The 23,255-nt window shown below is 35.3% G+C and overlaps 1 protein-coding gene across 1 annotated transcript; it reads left to right on the top strand.

Annotated features, from left to right (window-relative positions):
* The first annotated feature begins 1,882 nt into the window (after positions 1 to 1,882).
* On the top strand, positions 1,883 to 21,874 carry LOC140144500 (lanosterol 14-alpha demethylase-like). Its single transcript, XM_072166310.1, has 12 exons — positions 1,883 to 2,026; positions 3,235 to 3,339; positions 7,463 to 7,639; positions 8,771 to 8,936; positions 11,492 to 11,548; positions 12,084 to 12,247; positions 13,222 to 13,295; positions 15,765 to 15,894; positions 16,757 to 16,825; positions 17,765 to 17,860; positions 20,667 to 20,779; positions 21,357 to 21,874. The coding sequence occupies exons 1-12, from the start codon at positions 1,886 to 1,888 to the stop codon at positions 21,598 to 21,600; spliced, it is 1,536 nt and encodes a 511-aa protein (XP_072022411.1). The 5' UTR covers positions 1,883 to 1,885; the 3' UTR covers positions 21,601 to 21,874.
* The last annotated feature ends 1,381 nt before the right edge of the window (positions 21,875 to 23,255 follow it).

The raw sequence follows: 23,255 nt of genomic DNA, 5'->3' as shown, positions 1-23,255 counted from the left end.
ACAACAGGCACCAACAGACAACTTTCCCCAGCCTACATGTAGGTTTTACTACACTGCTATAAAGCTGAATTTATACTTGATCGCTTTTGCAGAAATATGATTCTCACGCATGCTCAGTGTTTAATAAATTTCGAGAGCGCCGAGCCGATCAATCAATTCAAATCGCTGAGTTTTGCAAGAAGAAATCTCAACTTCCCTGCGATATCGCTTGACACGTGAATGCGTCAACCAATCATATACAACCAACTGGATCTATTATTTTGCTAATTAATTTACCTTTCTCGATTATTAACTTTTGGTGATAAATTAATTCAAAGCAATAATTAGACAATAATAACTGCGCACCATCTATTTTGAGGTCATTGTGTGAAATCGGAGGGTTTTGTTTTGGGTTGAGGTATTTTTAGTGCGCGGTCAGGCAATCAATTTCTTTTGATTGGATCACAGCCATCACAGGTTTCGCGAATATTAATGAGGTTATGAATTATTGACAGCAACTGATGTTTTAAAAATGTATTTTGTGGCATTTAGAATATTTTAATTGTCGCCTGCAATCGCTATCGCCGTGATAAATATAAATGCAAAAGCGACGAGCGATGCATCGCAAAATTCGGCGATTGCCCATCGCTTTCCAAAAGCGTTTCATCGCAATCGCACAGCGATCGAGTAGGGCCTATAAATTCAGCTTATTATATAAAATGATTTGGCAGGTGGGCTGTATCGTAAATAATATACAACATCTCTGAATGCCCCTTTAATAGTATACTAGTACTATAGCCCGGGACTAGTAAGTAGTAACTATCATGACTATTATTATAAACATGATGTTGCTCGAGAACTCTAGCTTCGAATTTGCACACGATAGTTACGCATTCGATGCTAGAGTAGGGCCTACTTTACTATGGTTTTTCAGTCGGACAGCGGTTCAATTTTTTACACCGGAGGTTATTTATTCTGTTAATGTTGAAATTTGAATGAAAGTTATTTCGATGAGTCAACTGTATCTTTTGAACAAGATTTGCGTATTTTGGACAGTCTAAAATTTTGCTGAAGTGTAATTTTAGCAACATTTTTGATGCAATCGCCTGTCGTGATCGGCTGTGTTTACTTCTGACCTTCCATTGCTTTACACGGTGTCATGCTTCAGCGAATCCGACTACATTTTGAATGCAAAGGTCTCTAGCCTAGAATGTGAAGCTATCGGTGAGCAAATTCTTGGCTAGAGTTCTCGAGCAAACATGATGTCGAGGCAGGATTTTATAAATTCTAAAATAAAATAACATTCACTTACCTTGCTACATTCATCTTTTTAATGTTGAACCTCACTTGGAATCTCACTTATACCGTGTACCATATATGACTTTAATCAGTACATTGAGTCTACCGCAGCTCTGTAAACAGTAAGCTTAAAAATAATAAGACTTTATCACATTTGAAGTTGTTAATAATTGCCTACGTGCTCTGTCTAAACAGCTGATGATGAGCTGATCATCTTTTCCTCCAATCAAAACTCTGGATTTGAGGCAGTTTCTTGGAGACGGTCTTTCTTTAATCTGTACTGATGCATTCAAGAGATAGCCACACTCAAACGACGTGAATTTCTTCCTTTATATGCCGTTTGATAACTTATCAGACAAACTTTGTTTGAGCAGACTGATAAAGTAAACGTGCACCTTCTATTTTGAGAATCCACATGTCCTGTATTTAATTTATGAGGTGACAACCATTTGACCTATTTTAATTTTAAGCTTATCTCATTCTGCATTGAATTGTGGAATACACATTTCATGCAATGTGTTGCTCGGCACTTGTTGCATAGAACGGAGTGCTATCCATCCTTTTCACTGCAATTGCTCGTTTTTCACTAATATTGATCATTTTAGCCATGGGTGCTGGAAGCATATCATTGGAGTCTCTGACTGCTTGGGAGGAACTGAGCCGTACAAGCATAGTGCTGCTCATTTTGGCTGCATCGCTGCTGGTTGTTTTATTCAGAAAGCTGCAAGACATTGCAAGCAAACAAACAGTGAGTTTATTAATTTAGCTGAATTAATACTTTAATGATTTTGATGCATCATTCTTGAAAGAAACTTGTGAAAAGTGTTATCGTACCAGAGAACTGTAGTAAGTAGCTTCATATTTACACCAATAGTTACGTACTAGTTTCACCATGTGTCAAGCTGTGTACTTCCGAACTTCCAATTGAAAATGTATCATGCTTTGTGATTTCCACTAGATTAATTATGATGATAGCTCAAGACTCTAGCTCGAATGTGAAGCTATCAGTTAGCAAACTTGAAGCTAGATTTCTCTGCTCTCTCATGCATGTGTGTGTGTGTAGAACTGTACATTGTAGATGAAATTAGGGGCTGTGCAATAATTATGAGCCGGGGAGGGTAAAATTGGGGGGCAAGAAATTTTGGCGAGCGAGCGAAGGGGGGCAAGCAATTTTTGGCAAGCCGAGAGGGGGGGGGGCCAGCGATTTTTGGCACACATTCACGGGACGTCCTTTTTAATAAAACGCTCTAAAAAGGCTTAGGAAAACGGTACGGAAACGCTTAAATATGCAAATTTTCCTGCTCGCTGCACTTAGGCTCTGGATGACAACAAACTTTCTCAAGTTCAATTGGGACAAGACGGAATTCTTCATTGCCGAGTATAAATGGTTCACAACCTTAGTGTTATTTTTGATTCAGCTATATGTATGAAAGTTATGAAACCTCATATTACTTCTTTTAGATGTTCTGGTCTCAATCTGCAACTGCGCAACATTACTTGCATCCGTAACCTCGATCACAACACATGCCATCTTGTTGTGTAAGAGACAGACTGTGGAACTTAAAGAGGTGATAAACAAAACGTTCTGTAAAATGTTGTCCATCTTATTGTGAAAAACCAAGTAGCTGAGGTGTTGGCTCAATATGTTAGGAAAATATTTCTCGCGATGACCCCATGTTCACATTGGCTTAATGAGCTGTATTTTCGCGCAAAAGGGTGTCGTAGTTCATGACATTTCTTGTCTGCTAGTTTGGGTACAATTTGACCCCCTGGCTTACTGAATAAATAGCGCGGTTTTCTGAACTTTTCCGATCTTGATATAAAAAGGTCTATTCACCACCCAGGGCCGGAGCTACATGTATGTAGTACACATAATTATTGCAAAGCCCCTTAATTTCTTGAAATAAATGTCTAATATTTTACTATACTACAATGTATGTGATGTTTCTTTTACAGGATTTGAATTTACCACCAAGACTGCCATCCAAGATTCCTTTCCTGGGATTGGCTATTGATTTCAACCAGAATCCCATCACATTTCTAAAGAATGCTTATGATAAGGTAAGCCAAATCCACATACAGGACAGTTGATGCCCCTGAGAAGAAAGAATTGTTGGTCCTATAATATTTTGGAGAACCAGTAGTCACTTTTTTACCTGCCCATGCACTCATCATTAGCTAATTCTTAGTCAGGATACATCTCGGCGCAAACTGCATGTACATGTAGTATATAGAAATGCGATTTAACAATGTATAGTGCAAAGATTGAGCTTTGAAGAGAACTTCTAAAAGTTAAGGGGTGGGGTATGAACGTTTAGACAGTATTTATTGTGGGACATTAGAGCACATCAGACATATCGAATTGCATTCTGGATACGAAGAATGTCTTTCTGATATCAAATAATTTTCATTTTTTGAAAATCACAATATAATACACATTTTATGGCAAATGATTAAAAATTGATATTTTTGATATTTAACAGTACTCAAAGTAAACTTTATAAATCTGATGATTTATACTTAAGTGTATGTAGATGGGATGAAAAGCCGAAGATCAATTGGAAATTTTGACCTTTCGTATTGAAAATATGGATTTTGTTTCCCAAAACACAAAAAAAAATTAGGTTTTTTTTGGGGAAAAAAATCCATATCTTTAATATGAAAGGTTAAAATTTTCAATTGATCGTCAGTTTTTCCTCCCAGCTACATACACTTTAAAATATGTCATTAGATTTATAAAATTTACTTCGAGGACTGTTATATATCAAAATGTGAAAATATCAAATTTTTATAATTTGTCATAAAATTTGTATTATATCGTGAATTTCAAAAATTATAATTATTTGATATCAGAAAGACATTCTTCGTATTCAGAATGCAATTCGATATGTCTGAATGTGCTCTCATGTCCCACAAAAAATACTGTTGAAACGCTCAAAACGCTCATTCCAGATCCCTTAAGGGACTGAATTTAAAAATTACAATTTCTAAATGTCATAAAAATTTTACTTTTTAAATCAAGAAGTTAATTGTAATAGCATAAAATAGCACATGACTTATACTCATGCATATTAATGTAAGCTGGCAAATAGTTTTATTTATTTTCAATTTGTATAGTATTGCTTTGACAGAAGACATAAATTTGTTGTTTAATCTTGCAACAGAAACATTGGAACTGTAATTTGGGCTAATTTGACATCAACCATGACTTACAAGGCTTGGCTTTGTTTGCCCATTTATAAATATCTTTATGATCAAGTTCATTCATCAACTGCATGCCTTTCATTGCATTGTGGTAAAATAAAACTGGAGATAATAGTATTTTCTAAGTCAAATTTATGCAACAATACTATCGTGACTTAGGCAAACACTTCTCTCCAGATAAGATACAATATTAGACACTATTTGTTCTGCACCAGTATTTCAATCTTGTCTATTTAAGTACCGTAATAGGTTATTAGGCATGTTCAAAATAGAATGTTTGTCTTGATCAGCAAATATAGCAAAGTTATTTTAAAATGGAAGTTTTTATCCTTCCTGGCCTTCCATACATTCGCAGTACAGATAATAATGTACATGTGGCATTAAAAGTATCACATGTTGCAATTAATTACAAATTTACTCAATTGTTGACCAATTGATTTTGCTATTCATACTATAGCCTAGGGTGTTACAGATTTTGTGTGCCAGCGGGTGTTTTAGGGAACTTGTTGCCAAGTACAGTGTGATGATGCCTGTTTTGATATGATGCATCGCAAAAGAGGAGAGGTTATGCCCACAAACAGACATGATCATTCAGATATAGACTGGCCATAACTAGTACATCCCTATTTGAGAGTTGAAATAAATACTAATATCTACAAAACGTTACCAAGGTATATTGTGTGTATTATAAATTCCTTGTTATGTGGAATACACTGAGATCCATAAATGTATATTTGCAACTTGCCGGGGGGCACTCCTCCTATTTTTATATTTTGACCCAAAATTTTTCCCAGTTTCATGGAAAGACCCCCTTTTTGGGGCCTTCTCACTGAAAGACCCCCCTTTTTCGGTGTCTAGGCTCTCACCGAAAGACCCCTAGTTTCAAACTGCTGTCCGCACATCCCTGTCACTTCCAAAGTCAAGTGCCCTCACCCCCATGTTACCCTCGCGGTAATTATGTACCAGGTTTAAAATGTTGGGGTGGCATGAGAAAGATGAACCTGTAATGCAAGGACGAAATGTAATCAGTGATGCCATTCAGTAGAGTTTATTAACTTATCTAAAACTAACAAGTATCTGTTTACTAAGTATATTAGTAATAATAATATACATGTATACAGCATCAGCAACAAATCTTGATACTTTAACAAGACGTGGGCATCTGACTTCAGCTTAAGAATACTAATCATGATTTGTTGCCAATTAAGTCAATGTTTTAATTAATAGATAACTTTCTTTTGTTAATATTTTGATCATCCTAATTATTCACTTGGCCTACTTCCCTGTTAAACAAATCTCATAACTATAAATATAATGTTTAAGAATAATTAGGCCTTTTGTATACATTAATTAAGCATCTTTAAATTAGGAAAGACAGGTTTACATTTTGTTTCTTCATGTTCATTAACTTCTAAATAATATTTCTTTAGTTATAAATTTATCTTCACTTCCTTAAAATAGCCTAATATTATAGAGCACAAAATGTATCTGTGTATTAAGCGCTCCACAGACTCCGAGTATTGTACGTACAATATTGTATGCAACATAGCTACGTTATTTAATCTATTGCCATTCTATTTCCAGTAATGTTTAAGTTCTAACGAATGTTTGATGACGAAAAATCGATAATATGTTTCATACAATATCTAGTAGAAATATATTATCGATTTTACGTCATCAAACATTCGTTAGAATTTAAACATTACTGGAAATAGAATGGCAATAGATTAAATAACGTACATATTGTACATACAATATTTCACGTACAATAAAAAGTCTGAATAGGCCCTTAGAATGCATATAGAGTCATGGTAGGATAAAATGCAAATCTCTTATTTGACTAGAAAAACCTCTTTTCAAAATAGCCAGCCAATGTTTTGATACAATTATCTTGCCACAAAAGGAGATTTCTAACTTCTGAATCACTTACAATAGAAAGACCTTGGGCTACTCTTAATACTTTCTGGGTGGAACAATGCACCTTGGGTGTATTAAGTGGCAACACTATTCTGTTTTCCTGGTGCTTCATTATGCATGACTGCTTAAACTTAAGGACAATTCCTTAGATAATACACCTTAAGTTGGGTGCTTAATACTCCCAATTTACTCCTACTTACCTATGTGGCAGTAACCACACCTATCTATAAATAGCATCTTTTTCTGTTTCAAATTACTTTACTAAGTTTTGCTTTCACGATAATGGAAACTCACAAATTTGATATTGGCCCAAAATATCTATATCAACTGGTTGTTAAAATCCAATCTTATTAAGTAACTTTGCATAGTTATTAGTTTTCTTAATAGGCCTGTGTAATAATACTCTTATCGAGAGTCTAGTATGTTATAAGGCCTACATGTTCATGTTCATATTATTACCATGACTACTAGTCTTCTGACTAACATGAAATGACTTCCAGAAGTTAATAATATTAACATCATTTGAAGCATGTCCTAAATTTGTTAAGTACATCATGTACTGATATATTATTTCTTTTATACTTTTGGTCCTGAGACATAATCATGAGTGATCAACTTCCAACTTAAGTTATAATGTAGCAAACATAAACTTCTAAATACTTTGAAATAGATATATCAGTACTGATACACTTTGTTTCCAAATTTACCATATCAATAGTTCAAAATCATCTTTCAGAATATCCTTATCCATTTTGATGATAAGGATCACATTTAAACCACTTTAATTAAAATAATCAAATAATTTGCACATACCTGTAATGCAAGGACGAAATGTAATCAGTGATGCCATTCAGTAGAGTGATGACATCACACTTTCAGCATCTTCACAACTCACTGGACTGTACCAAAATTTGTGAGGGGTGGCTGATTTTCCACAAAACATTTGACAAACAGATTTTAGCCTGCATAAATTTCATGGGCCTTACACCCAGGTGTGCACTACTCATATCTTCAGACAACCTATCTGGGACCGCCGTTCCTATTTTTTATTTGTCATGCTTAGTATGGAGATGTGTTCAGCTTCACCATGGTGGGACAAACCTTCACCTATCTCATTGGTCCTGATTCAAGTGCTCTCATGTTTAACAGTAAGAATGACCAACTCAATGCAGAGGAAGTGTATGCCAACTTGACAGTGCCTGTTTTTGGTAAAGGAGTGGCTTATGATGTACCCAATCCTGTAAGTCTAAATAATCAGTACATATTTCCTCAGGTGTAAAGGGGAGTAAGGAGGGATTTTAATCAACCATTTGAAGCAAGTATAATTGTCAAAGAATCCAAAATATTGTTTAGAAAGATTTCATATTTTTGTATTCATGGATTTTGAAACATGCATCAATGGTACATACATACATATATACATAAAGGTATTTATAAAGCGCCTTTAAAATTTATCAAAGCGCTGAACAAGGAGAGAAAGGAAAAAAAAAAAAAAGAAACACAGCGGAACAAGAAAGAAGCTAACTGAAAAGGTGAGTTTTCAGTTTCTTCCTGAAAACTGGAATTGATGGAGACTCCCTGATGGCTTTAGGGAGTTTGTTCCATTCCCTCGGGCCAGAGACAGAGAAGGTATTTAAACCAGATCCTCTATGTGCCCTGGCTGACTAAGCAGAGTCTTATCGGAAGAAGATCTCAATTATCTTCCGGGAGCATAGGCTGAAAGAAGCTCACAAAGATAGTTGGGTAAGTATCAATATGCAGAAATTTGTTGAATTTAATGGAATACTGGAACTAAGCGTGATTTTGCAACTTGCTATGTTACATATATGTCTGTTGCAATTTTTTTTTAGAAAATTCCACTATTACATTAAATTTTGCAATGTAAAGCAAGGATGAAATGTAATCAGTGATGCCATTCAGTGGAATGATGACATCACAATTTCAGCATCTTCATAACTTACTGGACTGTACCAAATTTTGTGAGGGGTGGCTAATTTTCAACAAAACATTTGATAAACAGATTTTAGCCTGCATCAATTTCAAGAGCCTTACACCTTGCCTAGAGATCTGATTCTAGAAGTTCACATTCTATAAACTAAATGTATAATGAATGTAATACGTTTGTTCTCAATTATATTTGCTGGCAAGCCTTGGTTGAGGGCCTGTCAAAGATCTGTGTGTTAGGGCCAAATAGACCTTGTTTTGCTATGTTACTGAATCTTTCAGAGCTGCCCAAGGGCCAACCACAATTTGTCAGAGGGCTGGGTCTGGCCTGTGGGCTGCCTATTGAGAATCCCTGTTGTAATGCATTCATTCCACTTTGCTTCTTTCATTGACTGATTAAATTTGAATTTGTTTTGTTGATATCTAGGTGTTTTTAGAACAGAAGAAGATTTTGAAGATGGGACTAAACATCTCTCAATTTAGGAAGCATGTTCCAATTATCATAGAAGAAACCCAGGAGTATTTCAAGAGATGGGGGATAAGGGGGAGAGAGGTGAGAACTATACATGATCTGAATAAAGAGTTTGTCCTTAGTAAAATTTAAGTGGGAAGATCAGTGTCTGCTGATAACTGGTTTGTTGGAGTTTCAAAATAATTTTAAATTCTTTTCTGTAGTGTTAAACTGTATTCCTTTATGGGACATAAACATGTTTGCATAATAAATTGAACTTCCATTATCAAAGTTGGCGAGAATCAGTAAATTCATTTTTGCAAAAAGCATGAAATAGTTTTGGATAAATCTAGGTTGATTCTCCTAAAATCTCACACAACATCTAGATGAGAATCATGTGATTGTCATCGATTTACACAAATAACAGTGAATTTGAAAATCCCTATTTGCATCGCTAATAGATCGATAACTTAAAAATATGTGGTTGCTGCGGCTTCCCCCACCCCTTCACCATTTGTGTAGCTTTCAGCTTCAAGCGTTGCAGCCATTCTATACTGGGGATACTCAAGCTTGGTTTGGGTAGGGGTATACTGCAGAGAATTTGAAAGTGGACCCATCAATATACCAAGTTTTCAAGAAATTTGGACCCATCGATATGTTACCCCAGTTTAGTATTAACGGATGTGTATAGGGTATTATTGTAGTTGATGACCTGTGTGACAGTAAAACATTGACAGCAAGATTTAGTTGGTTGTACTCTTCATCAGTAGCTAGTATTTTTATGTTAACCTAATCATATAATAACATGTTCAAATGCTTACTTAAATACAATTATCAAAATATTTATGTTCTTTTAAGGTTTCCAAATATATCTCTAAATAATCGTGATCATGAAACTAAATTAATTAAGTCTAATTAATTCCAAATGATATCATTAAATATGACAATAGTATTAATTATCAACTAATTGTTCAAAACATAACATATGCAAGTCAAGTAATTTAGGATGTTATAGTTAATTATGCATTCCAATTTCTGAATCAAAACAATCACTTGAATATGAAATTTGTATTAATTACTCATATTAATGCTAAATCCAAACATATATAAGTCAAAAGAAATCTTAATCATGATTGATAATTTATCAAAGGAATTTGTAAATTTAAGTATCTTAATCTTTGAAATATAACTACTAAATATTTATGCTTCTTGTTTACTTAATAATACTTAGTTTCTTATTTCTAATTTTATATAAAGTTATATTCACTATCTAGATATAATAATTAATATAATAGCATGAACTACTACTTGTATCTAATTATGGTCTTTCTACATGTATCCTGTTACTATGACATCATCACTGAATTTCTTATTTACAACAACATCACTTCCTTATGAGTTATTACCCTGCCACACTTTACACTAATATGTAGAGAAGTTCCAAGCTAAAATCCAAATCTCTTATCATAAGATGACAATTTAACAAAGGACTAAATTCCACTTTTTAACCATCTTCAAATAAACTACCTAGCCTTTTATTTGCAAATCTTATTGAATTAAGCATGGCCAAATGAGTTTCAATAGAAAGTGAAGGTCTAATCACTATGCATAGTTGGGTGTTTTCCTATTGCTTAGATAACACTTATTAAGCCCAAATTGTGACTTTCTTACATAATCTGAACAAAAGTCCTAGATGGATCTCTGACTAGGAAGGACTTTTGGGTGCTAATTATTGCAATACTATGAACCTAATATTTCCTAACATGGCCTATATGCAATATAGGTAAGCTGTATATACAAAATACATTACACTTATATATTTTGTAAGTGTCTAACATCTAAACTAAACAATACTCTTATCTTATCAAATTAATGATAAATCTACATCTAAACGCAAAACTGATAATATCTTTAAACTGATAACATACCTCTTAGGTGAGCGCAAGATCATCTCAGAACATAATTATATTCCATGTAGGCGGTAACAGAAGATCTTTGTCTTTAAATTTCATCTTTCTTCATAATGCCAAAATACCTTATCTTAAATCTTACCAAGATATGTCATCTAAAAATATAAAATTACTGTTAACAAATATTAATAAAAGTTTAACAAATTAACATACCTGTGTGACAGTAAAACATTGACAGCAAGATTTAGTTGGTTGTACTCTTCATCAGTAGCTAGTATTTAATGATGTTAACCACTGATGCAGAGAACAACAAAAGAACTCTTGTGTCGAAGGTCACACAGGCTATACCAAAAAGTTTTATGGGGGTGGCTCTTTTCATGAGCAAATCAGGCTGTTACAGATATACCAAAATTGAAATCTTTTGGCCAAATTTAACACAAATTGTCTAAATGTGTACAACTTTCCCAAAAAATTTGTTGAAATTTCACAAATTTGGTTGCAGTAAGGCAAAATTGGGCTTTTTTCAAAAAAAAAATAGAAATTTTTGTGAAAAGGATGCATCCATATACCAAAATTGGCCTAGAAAAAGGGTCATTGATACACCAAAAGGCAGAAATGCTACCCATGTTTGCAGCACATCCTGGTATGATCATTTATACTGAGTACCAATCGCCCTCCCCACCCCTGGTCTATACTCTCTCTTACATATGTTTGCCTTTCCATCTATGATCTGGCTATGTTGCTGAGAGCGGCTGAATTAAATGGGTTTTCCCTCATTTTTCTACAGATCTGTTTGTTGCCCTGTCTGAGCTGATTATTTTGACTGCTAGCAGATGTTTGCATGGTAAGTAATAAATATATTGCCCTCATTCTTATTGCAATGCTCCTTAAGATATTTTAACTTGCTAGCAGTTTTATTGTACATTATAGAAAAAATATGTGTATTGTTTAATTGTGTTTTCTACATTAAATGATGAATGTCAGATTAGTACAAACCATTAGTATTATACAGACTGTTGAGGGCGAAGTTAAACATTTTGCAGGGTAAAGCCATTTTTACCGCTTCTGCCTGTGCTTGGCACCTCATATAATTGGGTCAAGATTATACATTAGAAACCCAGAAAAAACTTCCTGGCACCGCCACTGGAACCAGCAAATATTTGTTTATATTCCTGTTCATTTACCAGTACTTAAGCTATTTTTATGTGTGTTTTTTATTATTTTTAATTTTGTTGTTATATGTTTTTTTCAATGTGATGGAGACGTTGTCATGATTCACAAGTTGAAATTAAACTTGTATGTTAGCCATCTAAGAAATGTAGATACAATATTTAGCTTTGATTCACAAGATAGACTCCTGTTTTTTATGTGACATATAGGTAAAGAGATTCGTTCAATGTTGGATGAAAGAGTGGCGCAGCTGTATGCTGATCTAGATGGTGGATTCACCCCTCTGGCATGGCTCTTCCCATCTTGGATCCCTTTCCCCAGTTTCCTTAAGCGAGACAGAGCTCATCTTGAAGTAAAGAAAATATTTTATAAGGTGAGAGTTTTAAAGAATATTTAATCGCAGTATCAGCTTGATTTTAGATCATGATCTTGTGTGCTGTGGATGAACCTTTAAGCAAAAGCTTACATTGTGCCTTGCATCTAAAAACAATGATGATATGTTTTGCTTTTGTTTATAACATCTATCAAGGCTGGCTTAACCCATAAATGTGACATATCCCATTCACAGTTTGTATCCACTGGGGCACTAGGTAGGGACAGACACCTCTGCCCAAGTCACAAAGTAAGGTTGAAAAGATGTAATGTAATTAAGCCATTGGAATCCATTGATCTCTGTTATTTCGATCATCAATCGTATGCTGAGAGGGACTAATTGCCCTCCTATCAGCTAGAAATACTGGGACAAAATTCACCAATATCTGTCATAAGATAGTGTGGCCTAATACTTAGGGTACTCACCATGAGGCCCCGGGTTCAATGTTATTTTCTGGGGTAGTGACTTGGGGAAAAATCTAGAATCTAATTGGCAACATACATGTATGTAGATTAAATTCAGTCTTCTGCTCTCCTCCATAATCCAATTTGCATTGGGTAAATGAGAGTAATCTGTCCTTCAGAGGGGGACATTAAGCCAACAATCTCATGTACAGAGGGTCTTATACCTATACATGCATATCACAGTCAGTTTTGAAAAGAGTAGAGTGCTCATCCCTGGTTGTCCCAATCCATCCTGGCATGTTAATGGTGAGCACTTTTGCATTGCTATATCTGCACCCTTCTGTTGTTGCAGTAAAATATAAATAAAAGATGTGCATCTTCCCTTTGTTCTGTTTTAGACTAAAATTAACATTCATTAAAAGTGCAAATTAATGTTAACACGCTTCACATGCATTTGTTCTGACCTGGAAAAAGCATTCCGGGAGTGGGTCAGTGGGATGACTTTGTAATTTCCCCCTGGAAATTTTATCCAGTACAACACTAGTAGTCATTCTTTTTTCTTTTCTGTAGGTCATAAAACAAAGAAGAGAGTCTCAAGAAGAAGAGGATGATATGCTGCAAATTCTGATTGATTCTAAGTATAAGTAAGCATGTTGCTCATACTTAACCTATTGGATAAAATGTCATGCTACCAAAGCTAAATAAAACACAAATAGATCCATTCCAGAATCATGAAATGTGGTCAACCAAGGCAAAAAAACATTGTTTATTTTGTCCATCTAGAGCTTCTACAGGAATTATTGCTCGTGCCGGGAGGCGCGAGTATTAGTGTTTACTTCTGAGCAGAACGTGGAGAATTGAAGAAAAGCCTGTTTTACTTAAATTATATTTACCTTCATTTAAATATTTATGACACTTTCATCAAAACAAATATTCAAACGATGATAATGTGTAATATAATAAACGTGAAATTTTAGTATTTTAAGAGTTTTTGTATATTTTTTTCGTTCTATGACTTTTTGTTTGCTGTGTAGAGGCTGAATTGCACATGCGTACTCTGACCATTGAGGCCAGTGACCCGTTAGTGATAGTCATGGGCAAATTGATATCGACATTTTTCTTACTGCTGATTGGTTATACACATTTTGGACTCTTCGATTAATTTAGGTAAAAGGGGTGTTTGAGGTTAATACGGTGTACCATTAGGGACATGCACACTTAAGCATTAACCAATGATCCTAGAGAGCCGTGTGTAGTTGTGCGATATGTCAAACTTTTCCTCTGATCATCAGGAACAAACGGACAGTTGTCGCATTTCTGTAGGATCATTGGTTAAAGAGATATAGACACTTTTTGTACTTTTGTGAACTTTGCTCTCTTTTTAACCAATCATCATAGAGAGTCGTGTGATATGTCAAACTTTTCTCTGGTTTTAGGAACAAAAAAGTCAGCGGGCGATATCTGTAGGATCATTGGTTAATGAGATGTAGTCACTTTTTTGCACTTTACAACCTCTATCTTTTTAATCAAATACCCTAGAGAGTTGTGCGATGTCGAACTTTTCCTCTGGTCATAAAGAACAAAAAAGTCAGCGGCCACGTACGATCATTGGTTAATGAGATATAGTCACTTATTGTACTTTGTGCACTTAACCCTCTATCTTTTTAGCCAAATATACCACAGAGTCATGTGATATGTCAAACTTTTCCTCTGGTCATAAGGAACAAAAAAGTCAGTGGTCGCATATCTGTAGGATCATTGGTTAATGAGATATAGTCATTTTTTTCTACTTTGTGCATTTAACCCTCTATCTTGTTAACCAAATATACCACAGAGTCGTGCGATATGTCAAACTGTTCCTCTGGTCATAAGGAGCAAAAAGTCAGTGGTCGCATATCTGTAGGATCATTGGTTAATGAGATATAGTCACTTTTTTCTGCTTCGTGCATTTAACCCTCTATTTTGTTAACCAAATATACCACAGAGTCGTGCGATATGTCAAACTTTTCCTCTGGTCATAAGGAACAAAAAAAAGTCAGTGGTCGCGCATCTGTACGACCATTGGTTAATGAGATATAGTCACTTTTTTCTACTTTGTGCATTTAACCCTCTATCTTTTTAACCAAATATACCACAGAGTCGTGCGATATGTCAAACTTTTCCTCTGGTCAGAAGGAACAAAAAAGTCAGTGGTCGCGCATCTGTACGATCATTGGTTAATGAGATATAGTCACTTTTTTTCTACTTTGTGCATTTAACCCTCTATCTTGTTAACCAAATATATCACAGAGTTGTGCGATATGTCAAACTTTTCCTCTGGTGATAAGGAACAAAAAAGTCAGTGGTCGCCCATCTGTACGATCATTGGTTAATGAGATATAGTTACTTTTTTGTACTTTGTGCACTTAACCCTCTATCTTTTAACCAAATATCCCAGAGTCGTGCGATATGTCAAACTTTACCTCCGGTACGTGAATACGGCCCGATTGGCGCGAGGTTCATATTGGTGCGTATGCACCAAGTATGTATCTTGTGCTTGTTACAATCCTTGCGCCCTTTATCCCATGCATTCAGGTATTCAAAGGCTGTTGTTTTCAGCGATGTTGATGGTAATTGTTCATTGATTGGTTCAAAGTGGAAAATACAAATTGGATCTTTGTCAAGCGACCGAATCAGCAAGAAAGGTTATGCACATTACCATTATGTAGTCCTACAATACTGGCCATAAGTGTTGGGACGGTTTGATAGGGTAATGTAAATAAGCCCCCACTCCCCGATCAATGTTGAATCCTACTTTTTGGTCACACGCACCTAGTGGCACCCAACATTGATTGGTGGGGAAGGGGGAGGGTTGGAGTGTTAGGAAAGGGTTTAAGCTTGACACCAAAGAAACCTCCACTTTATCATAAGTGTCCCAACACATTTTGGCCATGGGTGTAGGTTTCTGATGGTATACAAATGTTAACTTGTTTGGAGTAAGTGGAGGGATGAGGCTGTTGATCACAAAGCACTCCTATAACTGGGCATTATGTTATTCCAACATGAAAAGATAAAATAAAAAAAACGGAATGTTTGCTTAAATTTTATGATAATTTTGCATAAATTTCTCCTAGAAATGGGAAGCACCTTACTGATGAGGAGATAGCTGGTATGTGTATAGGACTACTACTAGCAGGACAACATACATCATCTACTACTAGTGCCTGGTTAGGATTCTTTCTAGCACAAAATAAACAATTACAGGTGAGAGTCGGTTATAAGTATTAAGAGGTCTGAATGAATTCTGATTTGTATTATTATTCTTCATTATAACTTAGTTATTCTTTCTTTTCTTTTGGGGGGGGGGTGGGTGTGGATTGATATATGTTGAGGTAAATTTAATCTGTTTTATAGTTTTGTAAGGTTCACATTTCACCAGAGACAGATTTACTACAAGGCACAGGCCCAAGGTGCCCCCCCCCAAAAAAAAACATTTTTAAAGGAAAGTGGGAAAATTTAGTGAAGCATTATTTTGAACTGAGAAATAAATTACAATTAAGTGTGTGCAGGTGGGGTGTAACACATGGGTACGGATAACAAGAGGGTCCTAAATATTAACCTGACGTAGGGCTCTGAAACAATAAACCCATCCCTGCTTTTCATCTCAAATTGAATGAAAGTCAAAATAATTGGAGGTTAGTGAGTGCATATCAGTTATTTGCAGGGTATAGGCCTATGAAGCAAAGTTATGAATCAATTAATAGCCATCACCTTTAACTCTAACATTGTATTTGCTTCAACTTGTAACATAAAAATTCCGAAATTGGAATTACTGCTTCTACATCAACACAAAATAACATTATATTCGCATATATGGTGGGTGTGCTTTCATAAATTACTCTATTCTCCACTATGTCACATACGGAGGTCATTGATGAATATTGACATCCTGCGCCTCTGTTTTAATCATCAATGAGCATTTTGATTTGGACACACATATACAGGGTTACGTTCAGATTTTTGACACATTCTTATTTCCTTTGGCAATTCTTCAAGTTTAGATGAAAATGTTGTGATTTCTGGTGTGTTTTATATTTTAACCACTTTGCTGTGTTTTATATTTCAGGAAAGCTGTTATGAAGAGCAACAGCGCATCTGTGGGGAAGACCCAGAGCACATTCTAGATTATGATGAGGTAACAATCTAATAATTATTGTGTGTACTTTCTTGTGATCTGTTATTTACCTATAATACGCCGTACTTAGGTAATATAATAGATCCCATAACAATGTTAACATGCATATATTGGAAATGCCCATTGAAAAGATGCTGCCCTGAAGCCCGCCCTGAAGTCCCCTGTCTATATCTTCAGGAGAGTTGGGTGCCTGAGCTAGCGGTGTTTGTGCTCAAAATTAATAATATTGAGAAAAATGAAGCCCACATTCATATACGTGAGATCCCAAGGCTCAATGTAATGGGTTTTATATTCCCCGTGCTTTTCACTGGGAGGGAGGAAATAGTGAAAACCTTTGTTTTGACCTATTATTTGTCATTACTCAATAACTGCAATACGTATGGAAATATAAATCTGACCAGTGGCTTCCTTGGTTCATTTCCTATAAGATCAGTGTATTGCTCTGCAGAAATAAATTGTATTATTTAATCAAAATAAGATAAACTGGACAAGTATGACCTGAAGGCTCCAACTTGTTTTTAAAAGAGGTCACATAATTAATATGTCGAAAGTATAGTGTTGTCATAGGCGTAGACCCCGGGGGATGGGGATTTTACTAGGAGGATGGTCCATACAATCATCCCTTCCAATGTTGATGCCTGTATGTGGGTTTCTGACCAAATTAACCTCATATTTTTCTATTTTAGCCCCAAAAGTGCCAATTTTTGTGCGCTTCACATGAATTTATTCCACTTTTGCACCATATTTAATCAGCTTAGCTTCAATATGGCAAAATTTTTCACACGCTTTGCGCGTATTTGTATCATAGACTTATTTTGTCGCCAAAAGGTATTGGATTCACTATACTTCAAGAAATTTTTTCCAACCCTATCTCCCCAATGTCATTTACAGAATCCTACATAATTGACCTGAAGCACAAACATTTAATGTTCATTACAGACTAAAGAGATGACTGTGTTAGACCGTTGTCTGAAGGAAACCCTACGCCTCCGTCCACCTATCATGACTATGATGAGAATGGCTAAAGTACCACTGGTAAGTATGCATTCAAACCAAACAATTTAGGGCTGCGGCATTCTTGTTAGTGCAGGCCATGCCGTTTGAGGCGAGCGATCGCTCTCGCTCGCCACCGCTCGCCCAAACTCAATTTCTAGCAAGCGATTTAAAACTCGCCAAAGACACTAAATATCGCTCGCTGCGAATCGCCCAAAATTGAATCAAATATCAATTTACATGCAAGTTTCAGCACTTCAGTGTATCCTGTATCCGATCTACCGTAATAAGCCTTAAACCCTGGATACGAAAGAAAGGTTGTGAAGCTTTGTGAACAGTGTGTAATATTGTTTCATATTAGTTTATGAATAATTGTTCAGACCTAGCGAGTGATTCGATTAAAATGTAGAGAGTGATTCAACCACTCGCCTAGCATCATGCTAGCGAGTGATTGACCACTCGCCTTTAAAATCTAGATGGCAAGGCCTGTAGTGGATGTAGAATATTTGATGTAACATGTCTTCATTATTTAATCTGCTACCCTAATAAAAGTTCCAATGAATGTTTGATGATGTAAAATGTTATCGATTTTAAGGGGTGGGGTATGAACGTTTGGACAGTATTTATTGTGGGACATTAGAGCAAATCAGACATATCGAATTGCATTCTGAATATGAAGAATGTCCTTCTGATATCAAATAGTTTTGATTTTTTGAAATTCGCAATGTAATACACATTTTATGGCAAATGATTAAAAATTGATATTTTTGATATTTAACAGTACTCGAAGTAAACTTTATAAATTTGATGATTTATACTTAAAGTGTATGTAGGTGGGATGAAAAGCTGACGATCAATTGAAAATTTTGACCTTTCGTATTGAAGATATGGATTTTTTCCCAAAAAAACAAAAAAAATTAGGTCTTTGGGGGAAAAATCCATATCTTCAATATGAAAGGTCACAATTTTCAATTGATCATCGACTTTTCATCCCACCTACATACACTTTAAGAATATATCATTAGATTTATAAAATTTACTCAGAGTTATATATCAAAAATGTGAAAAATATCAAATTTTAGTAATTTGTCATAAAATTTGTATTATATCGTGAATTTCAAAAATGAAAATTATTTGATATCAGAAAGACATTCTTCAGTATTCAGAATGCAATTTGATATGTCTGATGTGCTCTCATGTCCCACAAAAAATACTGTCAAAACGCTCATTCCAGATCCCTTAAGCATCAAATATTTGTTAGAAGTTAAACAAGAAGTTTTTACTACTGGAAATAGAATGGGAATAGATTAAATAACAAAGACATGATTGTTACATCAACCATTCTATGTCGAATACTCATAGTCTATAGCAGCCCTAATATAATATAGATTCACTAATAGTGACTCACTATATTATGTTGCCACTCATGGGGACCAAATGGTTCACCTCTGACATTTTTCAGAGCAGTATGATAGCACATATCTTGTTATCAGTAAAGTCCCATTTCACACAAACAGATGACCATGCAAGTATCCACTAAAAAACAAATGGAAACACTGTTGGTAACCCACGCTTTAGAAAGGGTGGGTTTGAGAGGTTCACAAAATGCTTAAAAGGGTGGGATTGAAAAGTTTCTTGTTAAATGTGTGTCTAAATATAAAGGGTGGTCACTGATAAAAAAAAAAAGGGGTGGGTTTAGAAGTCAACAATTGTAATTTCAAAGCTTACTTTAATTTCCGATTGAATGACACTAAATGAAACTCAAAAAAACATTGAAATCCCATTCTGTATAGTGTTTGGTCATCTAAAACTTCAATACATGTATGTAATTCTCTTTGGATGCAAATCTGCACCTCCTGGACCACCATAACCACTTATCTATGATTAGTAACCACGCTTAGAAAGGGTGGGTTTTGGAGTTTTGGTATAAAGGGTATAAAATAAAAAGGGTGGGTTTGAAATAAAAAAGGGTGGGTTTGTATCACCACTGCCAACTATGGGAAAGACTCAGGAGAATCAGGAGAGATAAATGATGCCCCAACACAATTCTGACTATCAATATTGCAGTACAATGTACATGAACAATCTCAATTTGGACCAATATATGACCAGCTACAACAAAACCTGAAACAAGTTGCCAGACATGTTTTTGAGTAAATAGGCCTTTAAAGATTACATTCCCATAAAACAATCAAATTTTGGAATTCTTAATTTCATAGTATTTGACTGTGGGACTAAGTGGACTTTCAAATCCTTGAAAGTACTTATTAAAAAGAGGTTTATTTAATCAATAAATAACACTTGAAGTATTATAATCTCTATTCAATCCTGTGTAAGGCAAGAAACTAACTGGCCCATTATTCAGAATAGCAATTTGGCAAAATATCTAGGTATCATTTACAAAATTATCCATATCTTGAAAAGTATTGATGCTATTTATACAATTTTGGTATCATTTCAAAGCTTATTGTCTAGTGCTCACATGTTTATTCAAATCACGAAATGTCAAAAGTACAACTTGTTCCCAGTTTCGTCGGAGCGGGTCACATATGCATGTTTGACCAGGAAGCACCACCCAACTTAGTATCTGTGTAAGGCTGAGGGGACAGTAGCTTGATTGACAGCATGGCCTGATCCAGTCGATACAAGTTTGACAATACACTCATCTTTGTCTTTTCCAGTTATTATAGGCATCTGATAGAGCTTGCTATAATCTTGATACCTCGACATGTAGCTGTCAGAAAAATTGTTAATCTTATGTATCGCAACACAGTGATTATTGTTATTAAGCATGCTAAGAATTTTGAGGTGTACATGTTCAATTACCTTTCTTTCATCTTTGTTTCAGAGCTACAAAGGCTATACCATTCCACCAGGACATCAAGTATGTGTGTCACCAACTGTTAACCAGTGTCTTGATGAGAAATGGTCCCCAGACCCAAAGGCCTTCAATCCAGATAGGTAAGTATGTGTGTCACCAACTGCTAACCAGTGTCTTGATGAGAAATGGTCCCCAGACCCAAAGGCCTTCAATCCAGATAGGTAATTGTCTTGGTGTGTTTGTGTGGGAAAGGCGGGTGCATGCACACATGTCTTCACTTCTAAATGAGGGCAACCCTTTGTTCTCTCCCCACCAATCAAAACAAGTTATGGCATGCAGTGTGGGCATTTCTTTTTGTGGGCACCTTAAATTCCTATATGAACTATAAGGCGCCCTACAAAAAGAAATACAATGCACTGCATGCTATGTCTTATCTGGTGACTACCATATCATAACTGCATAAGGTTCAATCAAGATGAATAAATGTGTGTAAAGAGTAGGGCAAGTAAAATATCAAGTTAGGCAAATGGATTTCTAAGTAGACTTGTCCTACAGGCAAGTGGAAATGTTGAAATTCTGCAAGGCCTGGGGGCATGAATGCAAGTAATAGTTCAGGGTACATCAATTTAAAATGATAAGCATTGATAAAATATAATAGAGTAATCTCAACAGGGTTGCAGCTTAATTCTAATTTATGTTTGTCTTCGTCATTTGCAGGTTTCTAGATGAAAATGCTCACAACAGTGAAAAGTTCTCCTACATTCCATTTGGTGCAGGGCGCCACCGCTGTATTGGTGAAAATTTTGCTTACGTTCAAATCAAGACCATCTGGTCAGTATTACTGAGGACATTTGAATTTGACCTTGTGGATGGTCATTTTCCACCGGTCAACTATGCAACCATGATCCACACACCAACCAATCCCATCATTAGGTATCGACTGCGCCAAAAATCACAGTAACTTTGGGACTCCATTCTCAGGGAATAGATCACCTGCAATATTGTGTGTGTTGTGCAAACTGAATGTGATATAAATTATACTACACAATCATCTGTTTGTGTAGGAAATTACCAAAGAAATGTTATAATAAGTGCTCTTTGAAATGCAGTATTATTATATGCTGGAAAGACAGTAATGCAAATTATATCTTGTGTTCATTACATTTGGTTGTCATGTATGACTTCAGTCCTCATCTATTGTGGAGTTTTGATGTGCTGTGCCTGAATTAAATGAGCCGTAAATTTGAAACACTAGTAAAGATTAAAGATATCTTGATTATTTGTTTGTGTTTCTTTGTATGTTTGTTGTAAATGTACAATGTTTTGTTTATAATTGCAGAATATAGTCCACCCCTAACCTGAAACACTCTGATCTAATCCTAACATGATTTTGGGTTGACTACATTCTGCCATATGTAGATACCCAAATTAGTCTTGTAAATATAAGGAAGAAAGTAAGAATTGTTATCACCAGTATTAATGTAATGTTCATTTGAAATGATTCTGTTATAAATTGTACTGATAATTGTAACAAATTAGTGAAAGAGAATTTATATGTGAATTGTAATGCATATAAATTAAAGTAGGAAGTCAACCTACATGTATATAGTGCTTTTAGCCAGGAGTAATCAGTGATGTCCATAAATGGGTCTGCTTCAAACTGAACATTCACTCAAAGTGCACATGTACACATATAAGGATTTAAGGATGTACATAACAGGGATACAGGCAAGAAACAGCTGCCTTGTAATGTCAAAAGCACTATTGTGTGCAGATACTTTAACGGGGTTATCATTTTCTTCGGGAGGGGGTCCCAAATATACTGGGGGTCATAAATTTTTGAAAAGAAAAATAGGGGGGGTGTCATAAAATGTTTGATGACCAAAATATAGGGAGTCACAAGATGACCACAGATAGTATGTTTATTTTATTCAAACAGACTGATTTCAATACAATTTCAGCCTGTTTAGAGGGTAAGATGAAATAGGGGGGGTCGCAATTTTATTGAAGCCAACTTTTTGTAAATTTGGGCCCCCCCCCCCTTCTGAAGAAAATGATCTTGATGTAGGCAATACTCACAGCACTGGTACACCTAAGACTAAGAGGCACACAAAGCAATTACGGGGTAAGTTACAGCGTGCATACTTTGCTTGTATTCATACTTCATGTAAAATGTTTTTGCCACAAATGAGAGTACATTCCAACTTATAATCAAACTTTCAAATATTTTGCCGAAAATATGCAAATTAATCAAATATTTTGCCTCAAATGATATTTCCGCTCTATATTGTACATAACATAGCCCCTTCTTTGCAATGTACAGAGTGTAGTATTAGCACCTCATAAGGTAATTTAAGCTACAGCCATCTATTTGCTAAATATTGAACTGCTAAATATTGAACTGTATTACAAATTTCAGGGATGCCACAATAATTATTATTTGTTTTCAGCCAAACGAGCAAATTACACATTTTCAAGGCTTTCATTCTTATGTAATGGCAACCAGTTGCAATAAAGTTAGCAAGTTGTAACCCGACTCTCTGTATCCTTATTCCTACCCTAATACTCTAAGCTGTAAAAACATACTATGAAAACTAGGACATCTTCCATTCATGC

This window comes from Amphiura filiformis, unplaced genomic scaffold (assembly GCF_039555335.1).
Source record: "Amphiura filiformis unplaced genomic scaffold, Afil_fr2py scaffold_59, whole genome shotgun sequence".
NCBI classification, from domain to species: Eukaryota; Metazoa; Echinodermata; class Ophiuroidea; order Amphilepidida; family Amphiuridae; genus Amphiura; species Amphiura filiformis.
This window is presented reverse-complemented; position numbering and strand designations above follow the sequence as displayed.